The sequence below is a fragment of the Ailuropoda melanoleuca genome, chromosome 3, assembly GCF_002007445.2.
Source record: "Ailuropoda melanoleuca isolate Jingjing chromosome 3, ASM200744v2, whole genome shotgun sequence".
NCBI classification, from domain to species: Eukaryota; Metazoa; Chordata; class Mammalia; order Carnivora; family Ursidae; genus Ailuropoda; species Ailuropoda melanoleuca.
This window is the reverse complement of record NC_048220.1, coordinates 16,788,664-16,815,086: the sequence shown is the minus strand read 5'-3', so window position 1 is coordinate 16,815,086 and position 26,423 is coordinate 16,788,664. Positions and strand designations below refer to the sequence as shown.

General features: G+C 39.2%; 2 protein-coding genes across 2 annotated transcripts in view; one reads left to right on the top strand and one right to left on the bottom strand.

The window, feature by feature from the left end:
- LMNB1 (lamin B1) overlaps positions 1-26,423 on the bottom strand; it is a 50,143-nt gene that overhangs the window by 10,208 nt on the left and 13,512 nt on the right. Inside the window, exons 2-8 of the mRNA XM_034655948.1 lie at positions 15,395-15,551; positions 14,654-14,779; positions 11,611-11,781; positions 10,066-10,191; positions 3,985-4,205; positions 2,938-3,163; positions 895-999 (exon numbers count right to left, since the gene is read on the bottom strand). Coding sequence (XP_034511839.1) covers positions 895-999; positions 2,938-3,163; positions 3,985-4,205; positions 10,066-10,191; positions 11,611-11,781; positions 14,654-14,779; positions 15,395-15,551 — 1,132 coding nt within the window. The remainder of the gene's footprint in view (positions 1-894; positions 1,000-2,937; positions 3,164-3,984; positions 4,206-10,065; positions 10,192-11,610; positions 11,782-14,653; positions 14,780-15,394; positions 15,552-26,423) is intronic.
- On the top strand, positions 6,231-6,729 carry LOC100473693 (40S ribosomal protein S12). The gene is given in 2 exon segments (XM_002918077.3): positions 6,231-6,411; positions 6,413-6,729. Coding segments are annotated over 2 exon segments (399 nt in total). The 5' UTR covers positions 6,231-6,306; the 3' UTR covers positions 6,707-6,729.

Sequence of the window (26,423 nt, the reverse complement as noted above, 5' to 3'; positions counted from 1 at the left end):
TCCTAACCAGTTTGAGCCTTTGATCTTAAACACTAAGATATGTATCAATCATAAATTTTAAAATATGTGCTCAATATTTTTAAAAAGGAATCGATAAAAAGAGACTGTCACCTCTATATCCTTCAGGAATAAAAATGTGGACTTCTTTCACATCTATGTCAAAGTCAATACATTGTTTGCAAAATCCGCTTACTAAGTAAAAGTAAAGGAATTTTGTATTTGCTCAATGAAGCTACTTCTCTAAAAAATATGGTATGATATTTAGTGACTACTAAAGACGTGGCATTTCAGAACACAGCAACAGTGAACGATTTAGAACTCAAAATAGAGTCAGAGTGCCACAAAGCCCATCTCTTTTCAAATCCAGAAACTTAAACACCATGTAAAAACTATGTTACCTTCTCTAAAATATTATGTTAAAAAAAGTGACTCTTCACAACAGGACCTATCGCTTAATAATTTTCACTCAAAACGTAAGTCCCTAATCTGACACCAGAGATGGTGACTAAGGGTGAGGTGGGGCCAGAAGATGCTGAGGGTCGCCCAAGGCTGACAACTTGTGTTACAGCATACCTTAGCACGTATGCCAGGCACTATCTCCTGAATCAGACTGGCTTACAATTATCGGTCAAGACACAGCTGTTTTATATCTACTGGAACAGACAAAATAAAAAGAATTCAAAGGGTAATACTTCTACTTTTAATAGTCAATTACTGCTCTCAATAAGAGAATTTTTAAAATCTTTAATAGCACTTCTAATTCCCTAACCATGTCAAAGATGTTTTAATGCCCATTTCTAAAATGCTTCTCCTTAAGCCAAAAATTTTCTTGAGTCACTTTAACTGTTAGTTAAGTCAGCAAAGTTAAATTAAATGATGATTAAATTCACTTACTGTAACAGTCTGGCCTGCCTTCAGCACATATCTTGAGGTATATTTGTAACTGACTGATGTGTCTCCAATTTTTCTGATCATTTCCCAGCCTCCCATTGGCTGATCCTATTCATAAACAAAGTAAAACAAGGTCACATCAAGTACACAGAAAGTGAAGGATACTCAAATGAATTTACACAGGCAGTTAAAACTAAGACAGCTCTGTAGCTGTCTTCCCTTGATTCATACTTTCCTACCATAAAAAGAAAACATGATTTTGGCATTCAGCAAAACAGTAACTTCAACAATGCTGCAGTTTTAATACAAGGTACTTAATTTTAAAGAAGACAGAACTGGAAGAAAAGGGATGTGAACCAAACTAAATGGTCCATATTCACTGCTAGATCGGGTGGGTCTTTGAAATTTACAACACAATCTAGCACTCATAATCGCAATTATAAACATCTAATATTTGATTACTTTAAGCTTTAAAAATACAGACACATAGGGCGCCAGGGTGGCTCAGTCGGTTAAACATCTGCCTTCGCCTCAGGTCATGATCCTGGAGTCCCGGGATCCGGTCCCGCATTGGGCTCCCTGCTCAGTGGAGAACCTGGCTTCCCCCTGCCTGCCCCTCACCCCGCTCATGCTCTCTCTCTCGCTCTCTATTTCAAAAAAATATAAAAATCTTAAAATATATATATATATACATAAACTTAAAAACAGAAGAAAGAAAATATAACCTTTTTCTTCTGCACCTATACCACTTCTGCCGACACTTAACTCCCTTACCTCAAAGCAGAGGCTATCACCTCTGGCCCCCAAGCTGCCCAGGGCTGCCTGGCACCTGAGGAAAGGCAGGGGATTTAAAGTAACCAGCTGCACTAATCTATACCCATCTCTAACTCGAGGACAAGAATAAACCAGGCTGAAAGCCAGCTTTAGAGTAACTCAACACAGGGCTGTTGTGCCTTCTGAAAACAGCCAAACCACAACAATGGAAAAGCAGAGACTACCGTGGTTCCTCAGCTCTTAAAGTTGTGACTAGGAGGGCTTGTAGCCTGTTCTCTTCAGCATGTGAACTGCTAGCTTTCCTTTGCCCATCCAAATTATTTACTCATCCACATACAAGACAGAGGACAAAAAGAGTGATTTTCACAAACAACATCTGACAAATCCTGAACACATGCTTCAGAAAGTGACATCCATTCCACTGCACCTTCACGGAAGCCCAGACCTGCCTTCCAGCATCATCTCACAGACCTTCATGACCTCCAGCTCCATGATGCCAAGCCAGGGAGGACCACCACCACTGAGCTCTCAAAGACCCCAGCTCGAAATCTCAGAATTCTCTAGGAATATTTTGTTTACTTCTTCATACAAATTAAATCATTAGTATTCATTCATTTATTTAGAGAGAAAAATACTCCCTCCACATATCTGAGTCGGGGCTCACATTTCTTTTTTTTTTTCTTTTTTTTTTAAGATTTTATTTATTTACTTGACAGAGACAGCCAGCGAGAGAGGGAACACAAGCAAGGGGAGTGGGAGAGGAAGAAGCAGGCTCCTAACGGAGGAGCCTGATGTGGGGCTCGATCCCAGAATGCTGGGATCACGCCCTGAGCCGAAGGCAGACGCTTAACGACTGTGCCACCCAGGTGCCCCTCACATTTCCTTCCTTCGCTGAGGTTAACAGCTGTGAAAGAATAGCTCCCATTTACACTCACAACTCCAACTTCTCCACAAGTCTGGCTAGGGCGGGGAGTAATAGTAACTCATCCTTAGGAAGGCCACTGTGCGAGAATGACCAAGCATAGAGAAAGGCTCTGGCTCTGTAAAGAAACGCTGAGGAAGGAAATCTTTAAACCACTAAGTGTACCAACTCCTCTTCCTCCTCCTATTTTAATGTATACTTTACTTCATGAATTTAAGTAAAAAGGAGGAGGGAAATCATTCTTGTGAAGACTACTGAATCCAAATAAAGTCTGAGGAATTAAGACAATTGCAAAATCATCTACCAGTCAGCAAAGCCTTCTTGGAAAAAAAGGGGGGTCTGTTTTTCACCTGTTCGGAAGTGTTCTTCAAGCGGATAAATTTCCCATCAACATCTATCTCTTCAATGCAGACGTTCCCGGTGGCTGAGGCGGAGTGAGAGATGCTAACGCTACTGCTCGCCTCTGACTCTTCCACATCGACTCTCTTCCGCTTTCCTCTAGTTGTGCGCACACTCCGACTCGAGGACGCTCGGGACACGGTCACACGAGAAGACGGGCTTGGGGAGAGTTTCAATCTACACGGGAAAAACAGACATTCCATTTATGAGACACTCATGCCCTTCCTACTTTAGAAAAAAGGATATTAATATCCTGCACGTGCATTTCTAAAGCAAAACATTACTGAATATCTGCTGGACAAGGCTGATATACATCTTATTTGTGCTAGAATGTGCATCACAATGTTCTTTTAAAAAGTAATAATTTGAATGTTTTCCCTAGGAACAGAATATAATCATTATGCGGGAAGTGTGGTAAACTTGGGGGGGTGGGGGGAGAGGAACCAATCCACCTATCACCACCCTACTACAACCACCCTTAGGTTTAGTATACTTTTCCTAATTTTCTCATACCTCTGTTTTCTTTTTATACAATTACAATCACAATGTATGTAACAATGAAACTGAATGACTTCTCATTCTAAATCAGACACTTTCCCTTAGAAACTTTTTCTAAGAACAGGCGGCAAAGGATTTATACACTAACCAGATTTGAAAAATGACATAAAGTCTCTTCCAGCAAATCAAGTATTTTGCAACATATTAAATAATCAAAAGCTCAAGAAAAAGACTCCATATCTTGCAACAGTCCAGCATTTAAAGTAATAATAATAAAATAAGACCACTTAAACAATATTTTTTATTGTTGAGGTAGAAATATGATCCATATCTATTTACTGCTACACCTAGATGTTAAAAAAAATAACAAAGAATATTTAAAGTTGCCTTAAACGTTAAAATAAACTTTTCGCAAAGGCCCAATCCTGGTTAGTATTCTTTAAATAAAAAGGGTGGGAGCAAGAAGTAGACTGTGAGGTAGTGACACCTACGGCGCTTACCTCTCCTCTTCACCCTCTAAGAGCTTCCTGTAAGCACTGATTTCCATGTCCAGGGCTAACTTTACATCGAGAAGTTGTTCATAATCGTTCAGCTGTTGCTGCATCTGATCCCTTATTTCCGCCATCTCTCGCTCTTTGTCAGACAGCATGCGCCGAGAGTTGTCTCTTTCTTTAGCAAGCAAGTCCTCCAGCTCCTGAATCCTCTCCAAACATGCTCTAGACTTCAGAGTCAAGGGAACACATTTACTTTCTAGGAACATGCCAACATTAGCACAAAGCAACTATTTTTAAACCATTTCCTGGACAGAAAAGCAAATAGAACCCGAAGGAATCTCTAACTTTAAAACCTGAAAGAGATTTTGATTTTAAGAAATTAAAAACCACAATTTCTTCAATACAAAATACAGCTTCAGGAAAGTCTTGGCTTATAAAAGACTTTAGAAAGAGATAAATTTATCAAAGGCAAGTGTCATAAATGTACATATGATTTTTCTGTATTTGGCCAAATAAAATAAAATTTTAAAAGCTATAGTTTTAGTAAAAGTGAAGTCTAGCCCCCCCACAAGCCATTTCACTCAAAAGTATAAATTAACTAAAAATGACAGGAAATTTGCTGACTAAAGAAACCTAAGGGCATGTGAAAGAAAGTATGTTGTGGAGAACTGCTGGAACTCTTCAGAAACCAAAGGAAGGGATTGCAGTAACTCAGGGATAGTGTCCCTGCAGGAAAGCTGTGCTCCCATGCTCAGTCAGCGTACAGAGACTATACAATGCAGTGTGGTCTGTAAGATGCTACCATAAATAAAGAAACTTTGTATTCGGTATTTAAATATGAGAAATCACACAACCTGTGCCAGAAAGTTCATCTGAGAAACCCTGTGCCTCGCTAGGTAATTATTCTTCTGCGTTTCTCCCAAGACAGAACTCACCTCAGCAGCCTCAGAAAATGACAAAGGTAATAACTCAAAAAGACTGATAGAGAGCTCAGGCCCTTAGAATCACAAGTAGCAGCATCAGAGCAGGAAAGAAAGGGCAGGGACCATGCAAAAATTACATCTGGAGGGCTGAAAATCAAAAGGGGAATCTGTACTGTGCAGAAACACTATACTCGAGTTAGTATGTGTATTTTTCACGGGGGTTATGGCTTAAAAATTTTCAAAGTGCTTTACATCTAAACCGGAGAAGAACAAATAAGTAAAGAGGATGGTAGAAACCAGGTTTTTCACTCTCAAAGAGAAAAGTTACAGATAAGCAAGCAAGAAAGCTGAAAATGAACCCTGTGGTATGGGGTCAGTCAGAAACATCTGTATGAATGTGGGTTTAGTTTAATATAAATGCAAGTGGACAGAGATACATTTACAGCAAGTGTGTAAACATGGCTTGGCATACCGAAATATATTACCTAGCTCCATCCACAAGAGGGCCTAGGAGCAATGACAAGTCAGTACCAGTGAGGCACTCAGCATCCGGATCCTAAATTCTATGTACCATTGTCCAGTAAAAAGAACCATGGCTCCTTGGAGAAATGGCTGATTTCAGGGCTGCAGCAGGGAAAACACAGGATGAGCCTGGAGCATCTTACAGTACCATACAGTAAGAAGTGCTCAAAAAGGGGGACATAATAGGCATTCTGACAGAACCATCTAAGCCAATAAAGGAAGGTAGTATTGGATTATAACCCAAAGTATAAAATAAATATCCATGAGTCCATACTAATATAAACAAATGGATGAATAAAATATAAATAAGTAAGAAAGAAGAGACATCTTTCAGAGAATTCCACTTAATAAATGTAGATACTCCCTTCAGAATGTGGCGCTTACTTCCTATCCTCAACCCTCAAGAGTGAGCTGGACACGGTGACCTGCCTCCCAAGAACAGCATTTGGAAAGAGAGAAAGGGTCATCTGACAGTTGAGAAACCTGGCAAACACTACCTTCACCAGTGATGACGGCAAGTATCGCCAGTGATGCCCTGTGGGTGTCATGCGATCCCTGATACGATGTGACAAGAAGGGCACTTACTTAAAACCCATAACCCCAGTCTCATGGGAAAAGCACCAGATAAACCCAGACTGAGGGACAGTATACAGGTAAGTGGCCAGTTCTCCTCAAGACTCCCAAGGTCATAAAAAACAAGGAAAGCCTGAGAAACTATCGCAGACCAGGGGAGACTGGAGAGACATGTGGAAAAGAAAAACAACAGCAACAGAACATGTGTAAAATCCCAATAATCTACCTCTCTTTCCCTGCCGCCGCCGAGTCGCGCGGAGGCGGAGGCTCGGGTGCAGTCAAGATTCGGCTACACTCGTAATCCACCGCCATGGCCGAGGAAGGCATTGCTGCTGGAGGTGTAATGGACGTTAATACTGCTTTGCAAGAGGTGCTGAAAACCGCCCTCATCCACGATGGCCTAGCACGTGGAATTCCGCGAAGCTGCCAAAGCCTTAGACAAGCGCCAAGCCCATCTCTGTGTGCTTGCATCCAACTGTGATGAGCCTATGTATGTCAAGTTGGTGGAGGCCCTTTGTGCTGAGCACCAAATCAACCTAATCAAGGTTGATGACAACAAGAAACTAGGGGAATGGGTAGGCCTCTGTAAAATTGACAGAGAGGGGAAACCCCGTAAAGTGGTTGGTTGCAGTTGTGTGGTGGTTAAGGACTATGGCAAAGAGTCTCAGGCGAAGGATGTCATCGAGGAATACTTTAAATGCAAGAAATGAACAAATAAACTTGGTTCTTGTTCAAAAAAAAAAAAAAAAAAAAAAAACTTGGTTTTTTTTTAAAAAAAAAAAAAAAAAAAAAAAAATCCCAATAATCTAAACTCTAGTTAGTAGTAATGTACCAACAGTGTCTTCGTGTTGACAAATATACCATGAGAACATAAGGTGCTTACAACGGGGGAAACTACAGGAGGGACAGAGGGGAACTGCCGTACTACCTTTTCTGTAAATCTAGAATTATGCCAAAATAAAAAGGTTATTTAAAAAATAATCAATTAACTAAAACCAGAGTAGCATCTGATGCTCTATATCAGAAGCAGGCATTCGTCTTAAGAGCGATGCTAAACATAGCTTCTGCCTCGAGAACTTGCACTTAAACTGCACTTGCAAAAGGCATGCTATAAACTGAGAAATCCATTTTTTTTCCTCACGGTCTTCTAATAAAATTTAAGTTCAAATGCCTCTCCTTCAATCAACCTCTTCACTGTATTTCTGATGTGGGAGGGAGACAGCATGAGCAACTAGGTGGAATCCAAAGGAGAGTTGATGAAAGGCACTGTCGTACCTAAGATTCAGAGGTAACATCTGAACCTAGATTTGTAAACCCCAAAATGCCTCTTTGTCTGCCTCTGATGTCACAGAGCTTTGAAAGTGGGGAAAAAACAGAATCTAGGTATAAAAAAAAGCTTTCAAGTTACTGTGGCTCATTTAGAAATATCTAAATTGAATTTTCAATAGCTTATTACACCTGTTATGTACTGAAATAGAAAGAATACAGGATGAGACAGAACTCGATCTTTCTTCCCAAGTCTGCTACCAAGTACCTCTGAAACTGTGCAGGCTGTAACTAACCTCACTAAGTCAGTGTCACATCTGAAAAATGAAGAGGCCTAACTAGCTTATCTGTAAGATCCCACCTCTCACTCTGAAGTATTTTATGACTGACTTGACAGTCCTGGTTTTCTTATTTTATAGTAAGTAACATAATTGTACTAAGTTTATTACAGTCTAGCTACGATAGAAGTTTCCAGTCTGGGTGTTAGAAAAACAAAACCTAAAGGTGCTTTCAAAGTGCCAGTGGAGAGTCTTCCGTAAGCCAAACACACTATGACCAATCAGTTAATTTCGCCAGTCAGAAATCCAGACAGAAATGCTATAAGCAACAGACATAATTCTTAACTCCAAAACACAATACTGCTACCATCTCTCTATTATTTAAAAAATATTTTCCGGAGTCAGCATTTTAAAGACTATGCCAATTGTATTTTTTTATTTATCTGTTTTTAAGATTTTTTATTTTTAAGTAAACTCTACACCCAACATGGGGCTCAAACTTCCAAGTCTGAGATCAAGAGTCACACACTCTACTGACTGAGCCAGCCAGGTGCCTGCCCCAAGGCTGTGTCTATTTTAAATAAAGTTTAAGAAGTACTTCACTAACGTGAGTCATATAACCAAAAGGAAACTGTATGGCCTAAGAGGCAGTGTGAGGAAACTGGTATGACCCAACACCAAATGCTATTAAGATACACAATGGGATAATACCGAGAGGGATGGCTTTTTTCTTTTTCATGATCTAAGAGGCTAAAGTTTATCAACTAATGAAGATACTCAAGATAGAGTATTCATCACAAAATCTGGTATCAGTAATGAATAGAGGAAAGGACACGCCCCCTCCCCCCAGCTCCCCAAAGACAGAGAAATTTAAAACTATTCTGGCTGAAGAAGGTGCTTCTCCTATTTCATAAGAACTTAGCTCCTCGAAACCCCCAGGGCCCTGGCTAACATCGCTCAAATACCACTAACCAGAAGTTAACCCAAAAGACTTGCAAGGATGGGAAGAGAACCTATAAGCTAACAGGGAAACAGCCTTGAACCTGAGTCAGGAAACATGGCTACCAAGTTTCCAGCCTATCACTATCTAACAGCAGACAAGTCTCAGACCGCCCCCCAACCCCGCCCCAGTCTGTAAAACCTCTATAGCTAGCATTATCAAAGGCAATATGCAGCAGCCAAAAAAAAAAAGGTAGGGACATAGGAAATTGAAGGCAAGAGGATAACTAGAGTATGATTTATTAAATGGAGAAAAGTAGTAAATGTCAAGTCAGAGTAAGAACACAGGGGCGTATTTTTTGGAATGGTAGTTATTAAGATGGTGAAATGGAAAAAAGATTATTTTTGAAGAGAGTAAGGGATAAAGGGAAAAACTGGCAACTAGGAGAGAAACCCATCTTCTGCAGCTTCTGGGCAAGTAATTAAACTCACCTAGCTCTGTGTCTGAGTGAACTCAAAAGATCCTGCCAGCTCTAGTGCTACAGACTTCAAAATACTATCAGGACAAAATAGTCTAAAATAATCCTTTAAATTATGTTACAAGTAATAAAGTATACGTGATAGGCAATGTAAAAGCTTCTATTTTGTTTACGTTACCCCATTTTATGTAATTCACTGTCTGCCTTGTTTTCTAAATTCCTACAATGTCTTCAGTTTCATTATCAGAAAAACATTTTACCAGAAATAAAAAGAAAAAGCAAAGAAAAACTTAATCAAGAATAAAGTAAAGTTTATTCTTCTGAGGAAAATTCAGAACAACAAAAATCTCCCTGAAGGGAAGAGGAAGCTGAAGATTCTTCCCAAGTAATTAAGGTAAGCAGCAGATTACGAAAGCCTTCTGAGTACTTAGGTGATTGTTTGTGGACTTTGTGTCCACATCACCACTACCGTTAGGCTGAAACCAATCTCAAGCGGCGTGCACGCCTGCCCAAGCTGCACCTAGACTGCGCCATCCGATACTCGCAGGCGCTCGGTCAGCACAACCAGCAGTGCAATCACTTGTCACTCGGGTGTACCGATGACTGAAGTAGTTACTAAATTCTTAATACTCGATGCTACCTTCCCATGACCCTGATTAGTAAGGAGTTCAAACACTAAGAGAATTTGTCTAGAATAGCAAAGCATTTACCACTCACGAAGAATTTTTGCATGTTTTTCTTATTATGGCTTCCAAATGTGATAAAAAAGGAGTACATCAGGAAGAGCGCTGTGTGGAGATGAGGCTACGAGATGGGTCAGAAAATCTGGGTCCAGGGGTAAGCCCCAGAAATAAGCCAGCATGTTATTTCCTAAGGGAAACCTCCTTAGCTCTGGGTAATCTCTGAATTTAGGAATAAGAGTAGAGCTCAGAGAACGTTTATGCAATGCAAAATGAAAACATCAGGAAAGCACTGGGCAACCAGGTAACAGAAAATACCGTGCTCTCTGTAAAGTGACATCAGGCAGAGCAAAGCAGGGAGACGACAGTGGGGAAGGTGGCCTTCAAGTGCAACTTAGACTCTTCTTAGAGGAAGATGCTTACTTACCTCTTTCTGTAGATTCGAAAGTTGAGATGAAAGGCTCTCAATTCTCATACGACTTTCCATCAGTTCTTCCCGGGCACTATTGACAGTAGAAGTATTCATTTCTGATGACAGTCTGGCATTCTCCAGCTAAAAGAAGAAACAAACCAATAGTCAGTCTTATCTAGTGACTTAGAACAAACAAATAAGGAAGTATGATTCATTTCAAGGCATTTCATCTCAAACCTAAGCCCTGCTGGCAACTGGTTGATGAAACAGGAAAAGCATCATGAAGTCTGCTGACGTGGTATGAATTCTCTTTAAAGTCTTTCTGACTTTAGGCTCAATTCCCAATATATGAGCTTAACAAATGGTAATACACCTGGGTCTTTCTCCAAAGTTTATTACTTAAATACTTCACCCATTGTATCTCTAACGTGTCAGATAATACTGCAACTAAGGACAATGGGTAGTAACAACTTAATTGTGGATGATGTCCGTAGGAAAATAAAGATCACATATCTCTAACCCACCAAATCTAATTACAGAAGATAAAGCCAAAAACAGAAAGTACTAATTTTAGATTATATCCCACCAGATAGTAACACTTCCTTTCAGAAGTAAAAAAAGCCCCTTAGATAGAAACATCCTATTTCTCCAAATGCCCATGACATTCCGTTCTGCAGGTGTCTCAGGAGCACTTGTTGGCTGTTTGTTGGCTCCCTTTGGAGCCACAGTCTATGTGAATGACCAATCCTACCCTAGACTTTAGCTCCTTCGCTGCCCAGCACCATGTCTAGCACTGAGTAAGTGTTAAATAATTCAGTGTAGGGTTTCAAAGATCCCTCCCTTCCACTAGCCAATTACTTCACAAAATGGATTAAATGTAACATTGACAGTTTGAGGCCATTCACAGAAATTATTTTCAATACCTCTATGATTTTAATTTTTCTAAGTCTTCCACTGATAACTCTTTTTAATCAAATCATGTCACATTTAACACACTGGGATAAAATCGTTTACTAGGAAAGCCTGTACTCGTTGGTGTTAAAGATTTTTGTATGATCTGCGTGAACACACGTGGGAAGTTTCTAGAATATTTTTTAAATATTTAACAGCGGCAGAGGAAGAAATATCAGAGACTTCCCACTTGGCCTCTGTTCAAAGAAGCCTGCAGTGTGGCAGTCGCAGCCTACGTACGATGACGCCATGGAGGCAGATGAGGCGCCAGCACTTATCGTTAACTGGACGTGCAGGACAGCGTGATGAGGACGTGCTGTAGGGAGCGAAGTGTTTTCAGAGCCTTGGGCTTAGCTGCTATGACACGACACAAGTGATCAATCGGACAAAAAGATAAACCCTTCCCTCTGATAAGAGTGAAATAACCCTACTTTCTTTGAATAATTTCTAGTAACATTTACTTTACAGAAAATTCTTTTTAAAGTCCATTTTCTCTTTACAGAGACACTAGGGGAACTCATGAAAGAAAACCGGAAGCAAGCGGACATCAAGTCAGGCTCTGGCGGGTGCGCGCAGGAAGGGCTCCCGGCGCTCGGGGAGACGGCTCACTTTGGCGTGGTAAGTCTGCTCCAGCTCCTCCTTGTACAGCTTCACTTGGGCATCATGCTGCTCGCGCATCTCATGAAGGGCCTGAGCCAGCTTGTACTCGTACTCAATCTGACGTCCAGAATCCACCTCTACCAAGCGAGTTTCATGCTTCCTTCTGGTCTCATTGATCTCCTGGGGGGAAAATAACAGAAAACCAAGTTAGCTATCATGGCTGCCCTGATACAAGTCTGCGCGACACTGAGGCCATGTGACTGTTATCGCTTACCTCCCTGTGTCTGTCCTACAACAGGCATGTGAACAGACCTATTTTTGCTTTTGCTTTCAAATGAGAAGATTTTTGATATGCAGCCAATGACAAAAGCGGTGGTAGCACCTAAAGCCCTAAGAATCTTATGTTTCTCATCCGTGACACAGCTATGTATTTCTCTCAAGACAAGAAATGGCCTGGAAGACTTACAGAAGCACCATGAAATCATGGATAACTATGTACACTGAACAGTGTTTTTCTAAACTGGTGGGATGATGATCCCAAGGGTGTCTCTAGAAAAAATGCACATGCAAAGTTAAACCTGCCACTGAGGACAACTGACTGGAATACTTATGCTTAATAAAACTATTTTCTTAAACCTACGAAGATGCAATAGGCAGAGAAAGCTAATCTGTGTGCCTTATTTTAATAGACGGCACTTGGGTATCAATATCAATTGATAGGAAAACTTATTGCCAATATTACTTTACTCTCTTAAGTATGTATGACCATTCCCTATTAAAGAACAGAAACAGTAGGCACAATCCTTCAATATAGGTTTTAGGGAACTATCCAAAACTAAAACGGCTAGGAACACAAGTCCAAGAATAAAATTTCCATTCCAGCTTCTAGCTCTGAGTATACAACGGGTCTGTCTTTAATGGCAATAATCAAAGCGCCCACAAGAGGGCGATATAACCCTCTGACGTTTGTTTGGGCAGCCTCTTCCTGCATACGGTTCCCTAGGCATTTCTTCATCTTTCTTTTAACTGCTCATTGCAGGGTAAAATGCACTTGACAGAATCCCAAAACCAGGGTTCAAATTCCAGTTCTGTTACTAACCTCCCAGGGCTCGCAGATATTTAATGAAGCAAATGACTTGTAAATCATGCAAATAAAAGGTTTAGTTCAACAAATACTGAGCACCTAATGATTTTGCCCTTTGTCTACCTCCTTTCCTCCTCTTCCTGTTTTTCGTCTTCCTCTTTCTCACCCCCTTAACTGTTCAAAATAAGGAACTGAAGTATATTTATTGAATAGAGTTATGTCCTCTATGTTAAAGAAAAAAAGAAGAGGAATGTTTTAAGTTCATTCTCAAAAAGGCAAACACCTAGGGCGCCTGGGTGGCACCGTCTGTTAAGTGTCTGCCTTCAGCTCAGCGCGTGATCCCAGCATTCTGTGATCAAGCCCCACATCAGGCTTCTCCACTGGGAGCCTGCTTCTTCCTCTCCCACTCCCCCTGCTTGTGTTCCCTCTCTCGCTGGCTGTCTCTGTCAAATTAATAAATAAAATCTTTAAAGTAAAAAAAAATTAAAAAATTTAAAAAAAAAAGGCAAACAACAAAATATTCAAAGAACCTAAAAATATTCAATTATTTTTTGCTGGTGCCATTTTTATTATTCTATATAGAATCAGTGACTTGCAAACAAAAAAAATACCCTACTCTTGGTTTAAAGAGAGAGGAGTCCACACATAGTATAAAAACTAAGGATATATCACAGTTTCATCAAGACAAAAATGTTAAGTCAACTTAATATAAAAATGTCTCCATTTATAAAGCAAAACTGTAGTTAACAATTATGTGACAGCATTCATTATACTTCATACAAGAAACTTCTACACAAAATATTCTGCTTTGATCATCACCACTCCTCCAGAGGAAAGAGCAGGTATTGGTTATTTTATTTTTAAATAAATGACTCTAGAGTTGTCCAAAGTATGTTTGTCCAGAGAGTGATCTGTGCCCCAATACCTATATGTTTTAATAGCATGTAATTGTAAAAATAGTCAAATTTCTATTTTATTATCTTTTCCCCAATTAACAAAAAAATTTTAAGTTCTATAATAATTCCCCATTTTTAAATTCATTGTTACTTGCTGTTTTCAAAATTATATTACTTCTAAAATCATGACGTATTTAACTGCAGATTCCATACCCTGGGTTAATTCCAATCCTCTTAAATCTTGAGAAAATATACAATCCCCTTTGTTCAATTTTATTACTTGTTTTTTGGCAACCGTTGCTACCTTCACCTGCCAAGGCTTGACCACAGAGGCTACGGCATGTAAATGATATTTTAAAATATACGTATATAACTATAAATGCTATGGGCAGCCTGCTTCACTGATGGCTGCCTCCTGACAGCCACACCCTTGTAGAATCCTCCCCCTCACCCCCACCCCACCTGCAGTGTATCATGGTTGGTCTATGTCATAGAGAGTGACGGTACATCACTTGTGGGATTAGAAAGGTTACAGAAGATAACGAAGCTTCTGTCTTGTGTTCTCTCTCTCTCATCACTCGTCCTTCAGGAAAGCTGTATAATGAACAGCCCCATGGAGAAGCCTATGATGAACTGACTCTTCATACCAACAACCCTGGAGGCAGTTCCTCCAGTCCAGGTTGAAAGCCTGACTGCAACCTCATGTGAGACCCTAAAACACATCCATGCAGTTAGGCAGCTCTCAGATTACTGACCTTCAGAAACTGGGAGATAATAAAGATTTGTGATTTTAAGTGGTTAAATTTTAGAGTAAGTTATGAGGCAGCAATAGACACCGGATACAAATGCTCAAGCAGGTTAACAGTAATTAACTGCTATGACCAAGTCCTTAGGAATGAGATAAAGTAAAATCATCTGTTTATTACAAGAGCCTGAGTTCTTGTACACAAGCTTTTAGCAGCAGTACCTTGAATAATTAATCTATAAAATTTCTCTCATTGGTTACATATATAGTTATAACAAAGCATTCAGGATCCCTCCATGCCTTAAAAAAATAAAATTATATAGTTACCTCCTCGTACATGTTTTTACGGAACTCCAGGTCCTCGGTAAGGCTCTGACAGCGATTCTCTAAATCCACTTTAAGTAAAGTTTCATCTGCTAACTGTTTTTTGGCAGCAGCTAAGGAGGCTTCCAACTAATATGCAGGGAAAGAATTGATAAAAATCACATAGGAATTATTTAGGAATGAATTTAAGAGACACCTACGAACTGAATCAAATCAAGAATTAAAACTTCTGCATCTGTTATCTTGTTTCTTTTATCAGTGTATGAGAGTGGCTATTACAACCTTTATCACAGAACTGTGTGTCCCAATGCTGGTCCCACCAAGAGCGCCACACCGAAACACCTCTCAGATCTGGTAACTGGCAACAAGCAATGAACAAAGACCTACCAAGGATTTTAGCTACCACTTTCATTTTTTCCTGTGTGTAGAACAATGGTATGGCTTTTTCTTCTCTTACATTTTGGTGCAATAATGAAATAGGTTTTGAGACCAAGAAACAGAATGAGCGTAAGCACAAGAAAAAGGAAGCAGCGCAGCAGGAAGAGCTGCATGGCCCAGAAAAAACGGCTGAGAGGTGAAGATGCTTTGCACGTTGGCTGCCTCAAGACTCTCCCTCAAGGAAACTATAAAAAAAAATTTTAAATAAAAAATATTTTTTAAATTAATTCAAAAATCAAATCAATCGACCCAGTCAGATGGGGCAATTAACCTCCCAACACGGCTCAAGACCAGAGTTTGCCTTACCTGGGCAATCTGATCCTTCAGATCCTCCAAATCTCCCTCTAAACTTTTTTTGTCACCAAGTGCAGTAGCCAGGGCTGCATCTTTAGAATTCAGTGCGGCTTCATATTCTCGAAGCTTCATCTGGGCTCCATTAAGATCCGATTCTTTCTTAGCGTAACTGTAAGACATTTGAAAAAGTGCAAGACATCAAATTATACCCCTGACTTGACACGTTCTCACTCCCTGCTGAAAGGGAAACAAAAGAAGATGCCGTTTAAATAGACTGCCATAATCTACTAAAATGAGAGGAGTAATTCGGGAGCGTTAAATCTTGAGTTTTGGTGGATAACAACTTTACCCTTCAATGATTTCCCTTCCATGATTACCAATGACTCTAGATCAAAAAAGGGCCAATGTTCCAGAATCCTGGTGGTCTTTGAGAAAGAACATATGCCCTTCTTGTTCTATAAAGGGACACTCATTACATGTTTCAGTAGGAAATGTTTTTGAAGAAATGCAAATTTTTTATTTTAAAATACAATTAATATTATAAACCAAGATGTACAGGAGACATAAATCAAGATACAAAATGAGATTAAATAAATAAAAATGAAGTTATTTTAAAAGTAATTTCATGACTTGATTATTTATCATGTAGACATTTTTGATGAATTTAGTATTCTACTTAGTATAGAATTTAGAATTCTATCATGTAGAATCACTTGAAGTATAGCTGATATACAGTATTATATTAGTTTTCAGTTACAACGTAGCCATCTGACATTTACTTACATTTACAAAATGGTTATTACCATGATAAATACAGTTATCATCTGTCACCATACAAATATCACTGAGCATATTCCCTTTGCTGTACTTTACATCCACTTTACATCCCTGTGAATTATTTATAACCGGAAGTCTGTACCTCTTAATCCCCTTCACCTACTGTACCCAACCCGAATCCCTCTGGCAACCATCTTTTGTTCTCTGTATCTGAGTCTGTTTCTGTTTTATTTTATATAAGCTCCCTTAATATTATGAGAACTCACTGATCCCAAGCTTGCAAAATACTTCCATTTCTTATGTAAGAGATTATTTTAAGATTTCCCTAACTTACAAATAAGGGCTTTTCTAATATCTTGAGGAAAAATCATTTCAGTTTATAGTATTAACTACAAAAATGAGTTTTCAATTGAGGATTGTCTTCTAAAATATCACTTTCTGGGGCAGCCGGGTGGCTTAGTCAGTTAAGCATCCGACTCTTGATTTTGACTCAGGTCATGATCTCAAGGTCGTGAGATGGAGCCCTGTGTTGGGCTCCACACTTCGTGGGGAGTCTGCCGGAGATTCTCTCTCTCCCTCTTCCGCTGTCCCTCCCCCAGCTTCTGCACGTGACTTCTCTCTCTCTAATAAACAAATAAATAAATCTTTAAATAAACAAACAAAAATATCATTTTTTATTAAATAGAGTTCCATATTACAGAATGAAGATTCCTTTGGATACATTTTGTCAAATAATTCCTTAAACAAGTAATTGTTTAACGGACAGTATTTTTTTCATTCCACACAATTGTTATCATTAATTAATGGCCCTGGGAGAGCCTTAATATCAAAATTTTCAATAACAATTCTTAATTAAAACTGTTATTGTAGAAGAGCATTTCCATAACTAATGTTTAAGAATGCGCTAGAAGAGGAATCCTAGTTAAACAGGAATTTTCAAAATAATCTTCCACTATCCAAATAAAATAAAGAAAAATACTGTCCAAAGGATAAACATATGTAATTTAAAGAGACGAATTAATAGTATTCATCTCTTACCCGTTCTGGCATCAAAAAACTATATACATAAAATCTAAGCAGTCCTAGCAGTAATTTTTTTCTTAAATCCTTTATTTTTCAAAACCACAAGATGGCATCCTTTCACCGAAGGTTCATTTAGGCGAGAGGGTGTTGGAAATCAGCTGCTAAAAAAAAGCAATCCCATACAGTCATTTATTTATAACAAAAATGTCCAGTTCATACAAGGGCTGGATTCTAAAGCTGGGAACTCAGTAGAACAGAAGCAATGCTTGTAAGGAGCAATTCTGTCCCACTACATAAATGAGCAGAGCTGGAGAGGAATACATATCATAAAACATATGATTTAAAACAAAATCATATTTCATAGAGTATTATACAATATTCACAAAAGCTACTGGCTTAAAATTACTTAACAAAAGTTAAATATAAAAAATTCTACTACACCGCTATCCAATATTTAAATCTCAGATCATAATGTGGTGCTTTCAAATGTGGTACCTCCTGGCAAGAAGGTCAACCTGTGCTTCCCAGAGACCACAACAGCCCACCGGGAAGGCCACTCAATTTTAAAAACCACACCAGTCTTGCAGGCTACTCTATGTTCTATTTGAGATCACTGATTTAATTAATTTGATATCGCTGATTTAATGGATGGATAATAAAGCATGCACATTTCAAGATTCAGAATGTATACTGCAAGCAAAGACACTGCAACATCTGAAGAACCCAAGAAGCCAAAATTAAGAGGGTGCACCTCCGTAATCAGAACATGGTGATTTCTTCAACCACAATCAAGACCAAATAAGACCAAGGAGTGGTGGGGGTGCCTGTCCGGCTCAGACGGTAGGGCATCCGACTCTTCTATCAGGGTAATGAGTTCAAGCCCCACGCTGGTCATGCAGCCCACTTAAAAACAAACAAACAAAAGACTAAGGAGTGATGGAGTAAAGGAGAGGACAGCAGGATTAATTTGTGGTACCTTGAGTCACCCCATGCTATCAGTTGATACTTGACGTCAAGTTCTTAGTTGCTTATACTACCGTTAATCTGTAAAAATATACATTATTCTATTATAAATTCTTTCTGTTCCACATCAGCAAACAAAGTAGGCAGCTATAAGCACTGTTGAAAATATGTTTAAAACTGTAAATAAAAGCTAACTTTATGTGCCCTGGCTCAAGAGGGAAAAGGAGAGGAAGAGAGTTAAATACTGCCTCTGCACCTTGCACCTACTTCTGTTACACTTCTCACACAAACCCACATCAGCGGATGCTCTCAGCTACCTCAGGTGACTGAGAACGGTTTCAGGGCAAGGACCATGAATTATCCTCCATCTTCTACACAGACAACTTGTAGATAATGACTATCTTGGAAATTCTTTTTTTTTTTTTAAGATTTTATTTATTTATTTGTCAGAGAGAGAGTGCACACAAGCAAGGGGGGGCAGCAGGCAGAGGGAAAAGCAGACACCCGCTGAGCAGGGAGCCCGATGTGGGACTCGTTCCCAGGACCCTGGGATCATGACCTGAGCCGAAGGTAGGCACTAAACCAAATGAGCCACCCAGGCGTCCTATTTTGGAAATTCTTAAAAGAAATTCCCCCATACACTCCCCAGAGAAAGTTACTCTGCTTTTTTATGCTATATAAAATATGTTTCTTCCCAGAAGAAAAAAAATAACTGTGATACTTCTATAATCTCTAAAATTCACATCCTAGATGCCCTCCCTATCACTTTACCAATTACCATAAAAAAATTATTAAGACTACATGCAAGTCTCCATCTAATAAGCTATGAATCAATGAGTTTTAGAAGCACATAAGTTGCCAATACCAAGGACACATGGGGGCCATGCAGAAAGTTACATAATCTTGTCATAGTTTTCTAACTGCATTATTACCGTTCATTCGTTACATATGACACAGGAAGTCTTGACTGAATTATCGGCACTTGGTCAAAGAACAGAAACCTGCAGAAATGACATCCTAAAACACACACAACACATGAACTGGCTGCAGCCACCACCTAAGCACAGTCACATCTGACAAGGCCCTGGAAGGAAGCACAACTTAGGAATCCAAAGTTATCAGAAGTTATCACGTAAAGGGTTCGTGGGCAGTTTCCCTGGACAATATTTCTTAACTGGATTTGCTCAGTGTTTCTGACCCACCCTGACGAAGCTATTCCCACACCTCCAGATAAAGAGAGCTTCCTGTGTTTTCATTTCAATTTACCATGTGAATCTACCGCTAGAAACATGCACACAGCTGAATTTAAGTCAGAAAACATACCCGCTTACAGAAGAACCAAAACTCCACATGTGGCCAAGAAAACTTTTATAAAATGTAACTGACACTCCATTCTAATCGAGAATTGCCTCCCTTAATAAAAATAATTAGCTTTCATTTCAAGAAAACTTGAATTTCACCAGTCATAACAAGTAACCAGGTCTCATCAAATACCTGACCATTAAAAAAATAATCGGCTTGAGAGGATACACTTACATTTTTGTTAACATTCTATAGCAGTGACTCAGTAACAGCCATAGTTTGAAGGATAGAACATGGATGTACTTTTCCAAAAGAACCTAGTACCATTAACCTTTGGGACCCATCCCTATAATCTCCTGAAGCCTAAAGGGCTAAACTAAATACAACTGCTTACTTGCCACTTTCTGAATTACTCCTGACCACCCTCTACGACCAGTCATCTTGGTGTTCCAGCCTACCGCCTCTTTGACCTTGACTTGTTTTAGGATTATAATTTCAACCCTGGGTTCTGCACTGAACTACCTGGCTCTGGAACTCAGTGCTGGAACTTGTTTAGATGTGCACTACCCGTTCCATTTGGACAAGTCTCCAATAACTTGAGTTTCCTTCATTTGCCTTAGTTTACCAATGCCAACAAGCCCCACCAATAAAGAAATGGGAGATTTAAAAATGTACTCAATTACAGAATCACTAGAAAATGAATGTTCAATGGAGCTCTTAGGGGAAACACACCATTACTAGGTAACAAATGCAGAGCACATTTTATTAAGATTTTATTATGTATTTATTTACTTATTTGAGAGAGAGTGGCAGAGACAGAGGGAGAAGCAAGCTGAGCACTGAATGAGGAACCCGATGCAGGGCTGATCCCACAACCCCAGGATCATGACCTGAGAGGAAGGCAGACATTTAACCAACTGAGCCACCCAGGCGCCCCTAGAGCACATTTTAAATAAAGTCATAGTACATATACATAACAAAAAGAAAACCACTCAAGACCTAGTAAGCATATGACAGTAACTACTTAAAAATGAATTAGTAAGTATACTGTAATTGTGAACACTTGAAAAATTAGATTGGCCACTTAAACAGGCAATAAATAACTAGTACGCTACAGAAATCAAAAAGTAAACTTAGAGGTACACATACTTGGAACATAATCTGAAACTCATTACAAAATAGTTTAATTAAGTAATGGCAAATTATTGCCCTTCTGTTAACATTTCATTGGTCACACAGGTCAGTTTATATCACAAATGCTCAGCTAAGTGAACTGTCTAGATTGGCCAGTAGCACAACTACAGGGGAAGTCCTGGAGTTCAGCTTCTCTGTATCACCTACAATGTATCTGTGAACAAAGCATCTGTGTTCACTTTCAGGACAGGAACTATGCACATGCTTGGGTTTGGTTTCCTTCTTTCACAACTGCTGTAATTTTCCGTATTTTCTCAAGTAATTTTGTCCTTGTTCCTTGATTGTCATATTACAGAAATTTAAGTACAAAGGGTTATATTAAGCAATTTAAAATAAAAGACCTAAATTACAGACGACCTCTTAGTTGGTCTAGTAATGACATTCTAAGAAAAAGGTATATAAAGGTAGTTTCTGGATATTAAATGTCATTTCCATGAAATTCACCAAAGATTATTAAACTGCATATATCCAAGAGCAGACAGGAGTTCAATAAATGCCTGCTAAAATCTACTGGAAAGGTGTGTTCTTATAGAAATCCATCCAAGTTATAATACTGATAGACTTAAAAATATAGAATTTTAAAAGCTGCAAATTTGAAAAAAAAAATTGACAAAGGAATATTCATGTTTCTAGAGATAAACAATAGAAATGCAAGAATGTGGGGTTTTTTATTACTGCTCTAACATGTTAGGCAAAAGAACAGCTTAAGGAAACTAGAAACAAACCACTCTCAAGTCAGTTTTAAACTCCACTGGTAACATTCTATACCGAAACACTATGCAACTCTCTGCTTGCTTAGATCACTTCCGAGCAACTGTGAAAAGCTATCACCGATTGTCAGGTTCATCTTATAAAAGAATAGATGCTCAACAAATACAGACTATTTTCCCTGATGCACATATTGTAATATCCTAGATGGAAAGGAGATGATAAAGGAAAATGAAAAAGAACAAAAGAATCCCATGCCAACAATACCCTTTCTTTGTTGAGCTGCCTCTCTTAACTCAGCATTAACATTTCACTTCAGGACCATTCTTATTTAGAAAAACAAATAAATTACCGGGGGGTTAAAGGGAAAAGCCATTTAGTTCTTCATCTGCAATCAGATAACAGAAATCACTCTATATGAAACTGTTCTTTCTAATCATAACCACAAAACAGGGATTTTTTTTTTAAGATTTTATTTATTTATTCGACAGAGATAGAGACAGCCAGTGAGAGAGGGAACACAAGCAGGGGGAGTGGGAGAGGAAGAAGCAGGCTCATAGCGGAGGAGCCTGATGTGGGGCTCGATCCCATAACGCCGGGATCACGCCCTGAGCCGAAGGCAGATNTGCCACCCAGGTGCCCCTAGGGATTTTTAAATCCCTCAGCAGAGACCTACCCTCCGTGGACAGCCAAGCCAATCTGGCCCCGCTGTTTGAGCTCTGTGCTTTACTGCCCCGTCAGGTTCTTCTGAACAGCTGTTCGTTGGTAGCTGACCACAACTCAACACTAGAGCAATTATTCAAGTGACTATCAATCCAGCTTCTGAGGCTCTCCTCACACCCAGCATTCAAAATTAACATGCCTTTCATTATCTAACCATGGTTCAGACTTCAGAAAAAAATCAACTTTACTTTGAATTTAAGGTAAGGATTATTATTAAGCCCAAACACAAACCTTCTGTCTTTAAACTATTTCATAATAATGGACTCAAAATTCATATTGAATATGCATCTGCTCCAACATTCATTCACCAGCTTCAATTCTGTCCCCAAAGGAAAAAGGAATGTGATCCACGATATTTTTACTGAGGAAATTTAATGAATTTCCCTGCAATTAAGATAAATGTAACACAAAATTTCTATAAAGTCCTATGATCACAATTTCCACTAACAAAGGTCTCCTCTGGCACTACTAAAAAGACTAAGATGCTTTTGCACAAACTCAAAAACTGCAATGGATAATTTCTGGTGGTATTAAGATTCTGCTACTCATTCAATAAACTGAGCAGTCAACAAATTAGCAACAACCTAATCAGAATCAGGCAAACCCTAACTGAAATCAAATTATAATTAGGAAAAATACTAAATAAGACTTAAAATGGACAACAGAACCATTTCTTTGAACAAGAGATTCGCATAGTTACTTCTCTGCTTGCTTACAGGGCACTCTTAGAGCTTAAATCCTAATAAAAAATGACTTATTAGGGGAAAAAAAACACCCGATAACCACAACTGCGTGCCAGGCCATTGACCTGAGGGCTTGGAAACCAGCAGTGAACAAAATATGACAAGTACCTGCTTTTATGGAAGGTACTTTCTGGTGGGGAGAGGCACACAATAAAACTAATATATGGCAGTGGTAATCACGACTTCAAAGAAAATTAAACCAGAATAATGAGTGTGAAATTAATAGTATGATTAGTTATTTTACTGCTCCTCCATGGGTTTCATGCAACCCAATCTCACAGGAAAATAGCCCCCTACAGAAGTGGTAATCATTCAGGCAATAATTATCTTAGGAGAGCCTAGAAAGTGTTAGAAAAAGGTACTGACACAATAGGAAACAAAGTCAGACACTAACCCCATCCACAAAGAGATTCCGCTCTCATCAGGGAATCAATCATAAAGAATCTTAATCAACACATTAAATCTGTCAGCAACTTTCTCAACAAGCGCTAGGAAAGAGAAGAAAATACAGGGTGCTTCATGAGTACATGAAGTAACTTCTGGATAAAAATGTCACACTAAACACAAGTCCATTATTATCCCTTCTAGAAACCCAACTAAAACAGCAAAGACACAAATCCATAATGAAAAAAGTAAAGAGCAAATGACAAAATTGTGGAAGCTGAACATGGATGAATGAGTGAAAATGAGCTTGGCCAACACAAGAGTGCTGAATCCTAAGCCAGACACAGGGATACTTGAGAAGTAACCTACTTTATACTACAGACACTGTTGATAACAAGAGATACCTTGGTAACTGAAGCAGAACTAGCTGAAAATCTACTAAGAAGCGGACAACTACTCCATACCATGCTCCTGGGCCAAAAGACCCCATCCACCATGGCAAAAGATGAAAGGTTTACTCTCTCAGCAGAGTAAGCAGAATCTTAGACCTGGCAGCTACATGACATGCCCAAAGGCGGCAGCACCACACCACAAAAACAGGGGAACTCGGTGGACTTGTACAGATGCTGACATCACCTCTCAACCTCCCTGAGTTTACAGTAAGCTGAGCAACTAAACCCCAGAAAGACAAAAACACTGACGGTGGGTGTTCCCAATGAAATGATCCTGCCATTTCACCCACGACGAAGCTTGGTCAAGAAGCCCCACTCATGCACACAGCTTTCCATCAGATTCTGAGAGCCGTTTCTGAATATAAAGGGATATCCAATAGTCATACATCTAAGAAAAACTCTCACTATGGATTAACTCACCCAACGTCCATTCTACCCTCCCAGTTCTGCTTTCCTAAACTGAATTTGCAGGTAGGATTTTGGAGGAAAATTAGTTACTCAAATCCATCTGTAAGTGATATGAAAGAAGTTTTTTGTTTTTTTAGATTCCTCAGGATTTCCTACGAAATCATGGCATCTGCAAATAGAGATAGCTTTACCACTTCTTTCCTAATCTGGATGCCTTTCATTTCTTTTTCTTGACTAACTGCCCTGGCTAGAACCTCCGGTACAATGTTGAATGTTAAGTGGTATGATCGGGCATCCTTGTCTTGTTTCTATCTTAGGAAGAAAGCAGCCAGTCTTTACCATTAAGTATGATACCATAAATTTTTTATAGATACTCTTTATCAGATTAAGAAGCTTCCTTTTTTATATCTCACTTAAATATTTTTATCATGAAAGAGCAGTATACTTTGTCAAATGCTTTTTATGCACCTATTGAGATGCTTGTTGCCCTTCATTCTATTAATTCGGTTTATTGCAGTACTGACAGGCACAGACTGAAGCAACCCTGCATTCCCAAGATAAAACCCAGCTGGTGATGGTATGTAGTCCTTACATAAGCTAGTAGGTTTGGTTTGCTAGTATTTCATTCTGGGTATTTTTGCACCTATACCCATAAGGGACACTGCTATGTGACATTTTTGTAGTCTGAAGTTTCTCCAAAATAGTGGTCCAACGTCCAGTCTCCACTTTCCTGGGTGTCATGAGGCAGGTGTTTGTAGCAACAGCAGTGGCAGGTTCTGAATTGTAGCTATACACTGTTTTTTTAAATTCAGTGGCTCCAGTGGTGGCCTCAGACATAAAAGCTCCCAGAATCTACAGCATTCCAGCCATCATTCCCAGCACCTCTAACCCTCCCCATAATTTTTTCTAAGCACCTGCATCCCATATCATTTTCCTCTCTGCTTAAAATATCTGGTGGTTCCCATTTCCTGCACTGACACATGCAAAGACCTAAATAAACAGAAAAAGAAATTAACTTGGAGCACAAAGGGACTGGGAAGGAAATAAAGACTTCTGAAAAGGTAAGAGGAAGTACTGCATCTATGAAATTTAAGTAAGATCAAGACAGTATAAAGAAACATCAAGAGAGTACAAAGAAGCTATGAAAAATTTTTGACAGGACAGCAAAAACTGGAAGATAAAATTGAGAACATCCAGGAGAGAAAAAATTTTTGAAATAAGAACGCTAAAAAATCAATATAAGAAGTCCAACATCTGAATAACAAGAATCTCAGAAAGTAATAAAAGAGGAGAAAATCATGAATAATTTTTTAAAGTTGCCAAGGACTGAAGGACATGAACTTCCAGACTGAAAACTACCACCATGTGACCAGCAAAATGGAAGAAAAAGAGATCCACATCAAGAAACATCCTTAAGAAATTTCAGAACTGGGGACACCTGGGTGGTGAAGTCAGTTAGGCATCCAATTCTTGGTTTCTGCAGGTCACGATCTCGGGAGTCCTGAGACTGAGCCCTGCATCCAGCTCCACACTGGGGGCGGAGTCTGCTTGAGATTCTCTCTCCCTCTGCCCCTCCCCCCTCTCTAACAGATAGAGAGCGAGGGAGAGCACGAGCAGGGGGAGGGGCAGAGGGAGAGTGTGCAGACTCCTCACTGAGGAGGGAGCCTGACAGAGGGCTTGATCCCAGGACCCTGAGATCATGACCTGAGCCTAAAGCAGACACTTAACCAACTGAGCCCCCCAGGTGCCCTAATAAATATACTTTTTTTAAAAAAAGAAATTTTAGAATTTCTTTCAAAAGAAAGATGCTACAAGCTTTTCAACTTTTCACTCGTTAGTACTTCTTAGCAACAACAAAAGCTAGAAAACTATAAAGCATGCTTTCAAAATCCTTAGGAAATAACCTTTACAACTTAGAATACTATACCCAAACTATCAATGCTCAGGCAACACAAGTAGCCTAGAGAAGAGCACAAGGCTCTGAATGCTATTTCTTCAATAACATAAAACTAATTTTTAAAAAATCCTCATGATTCCAAAAGACTTGATGTTTCAACAGTATCAAGTCTTTCTATATAATTAGATGGAACTAATGGGGAAAAAATGCTATTTTCATAGGTAATCAAGAGGTGGTACAGGGTAGAAAAACTAAGGACAATACTCTATTGAGTTCTGTTGGAGATGACGTTCATAGTACACACAGGCATTGCTGCTGTAACATAACAGATGTGTTCCTGAAAACTCTTACATTCTGCAGACACTAGAGGAACAGATCAAATGGAAAAATCAAATTGGAACAACCCTCTCAAAACCTATGCAGTTTTGGAGCAAGAGCACCAGCAGTAACATAAAGAAGTAATTAGT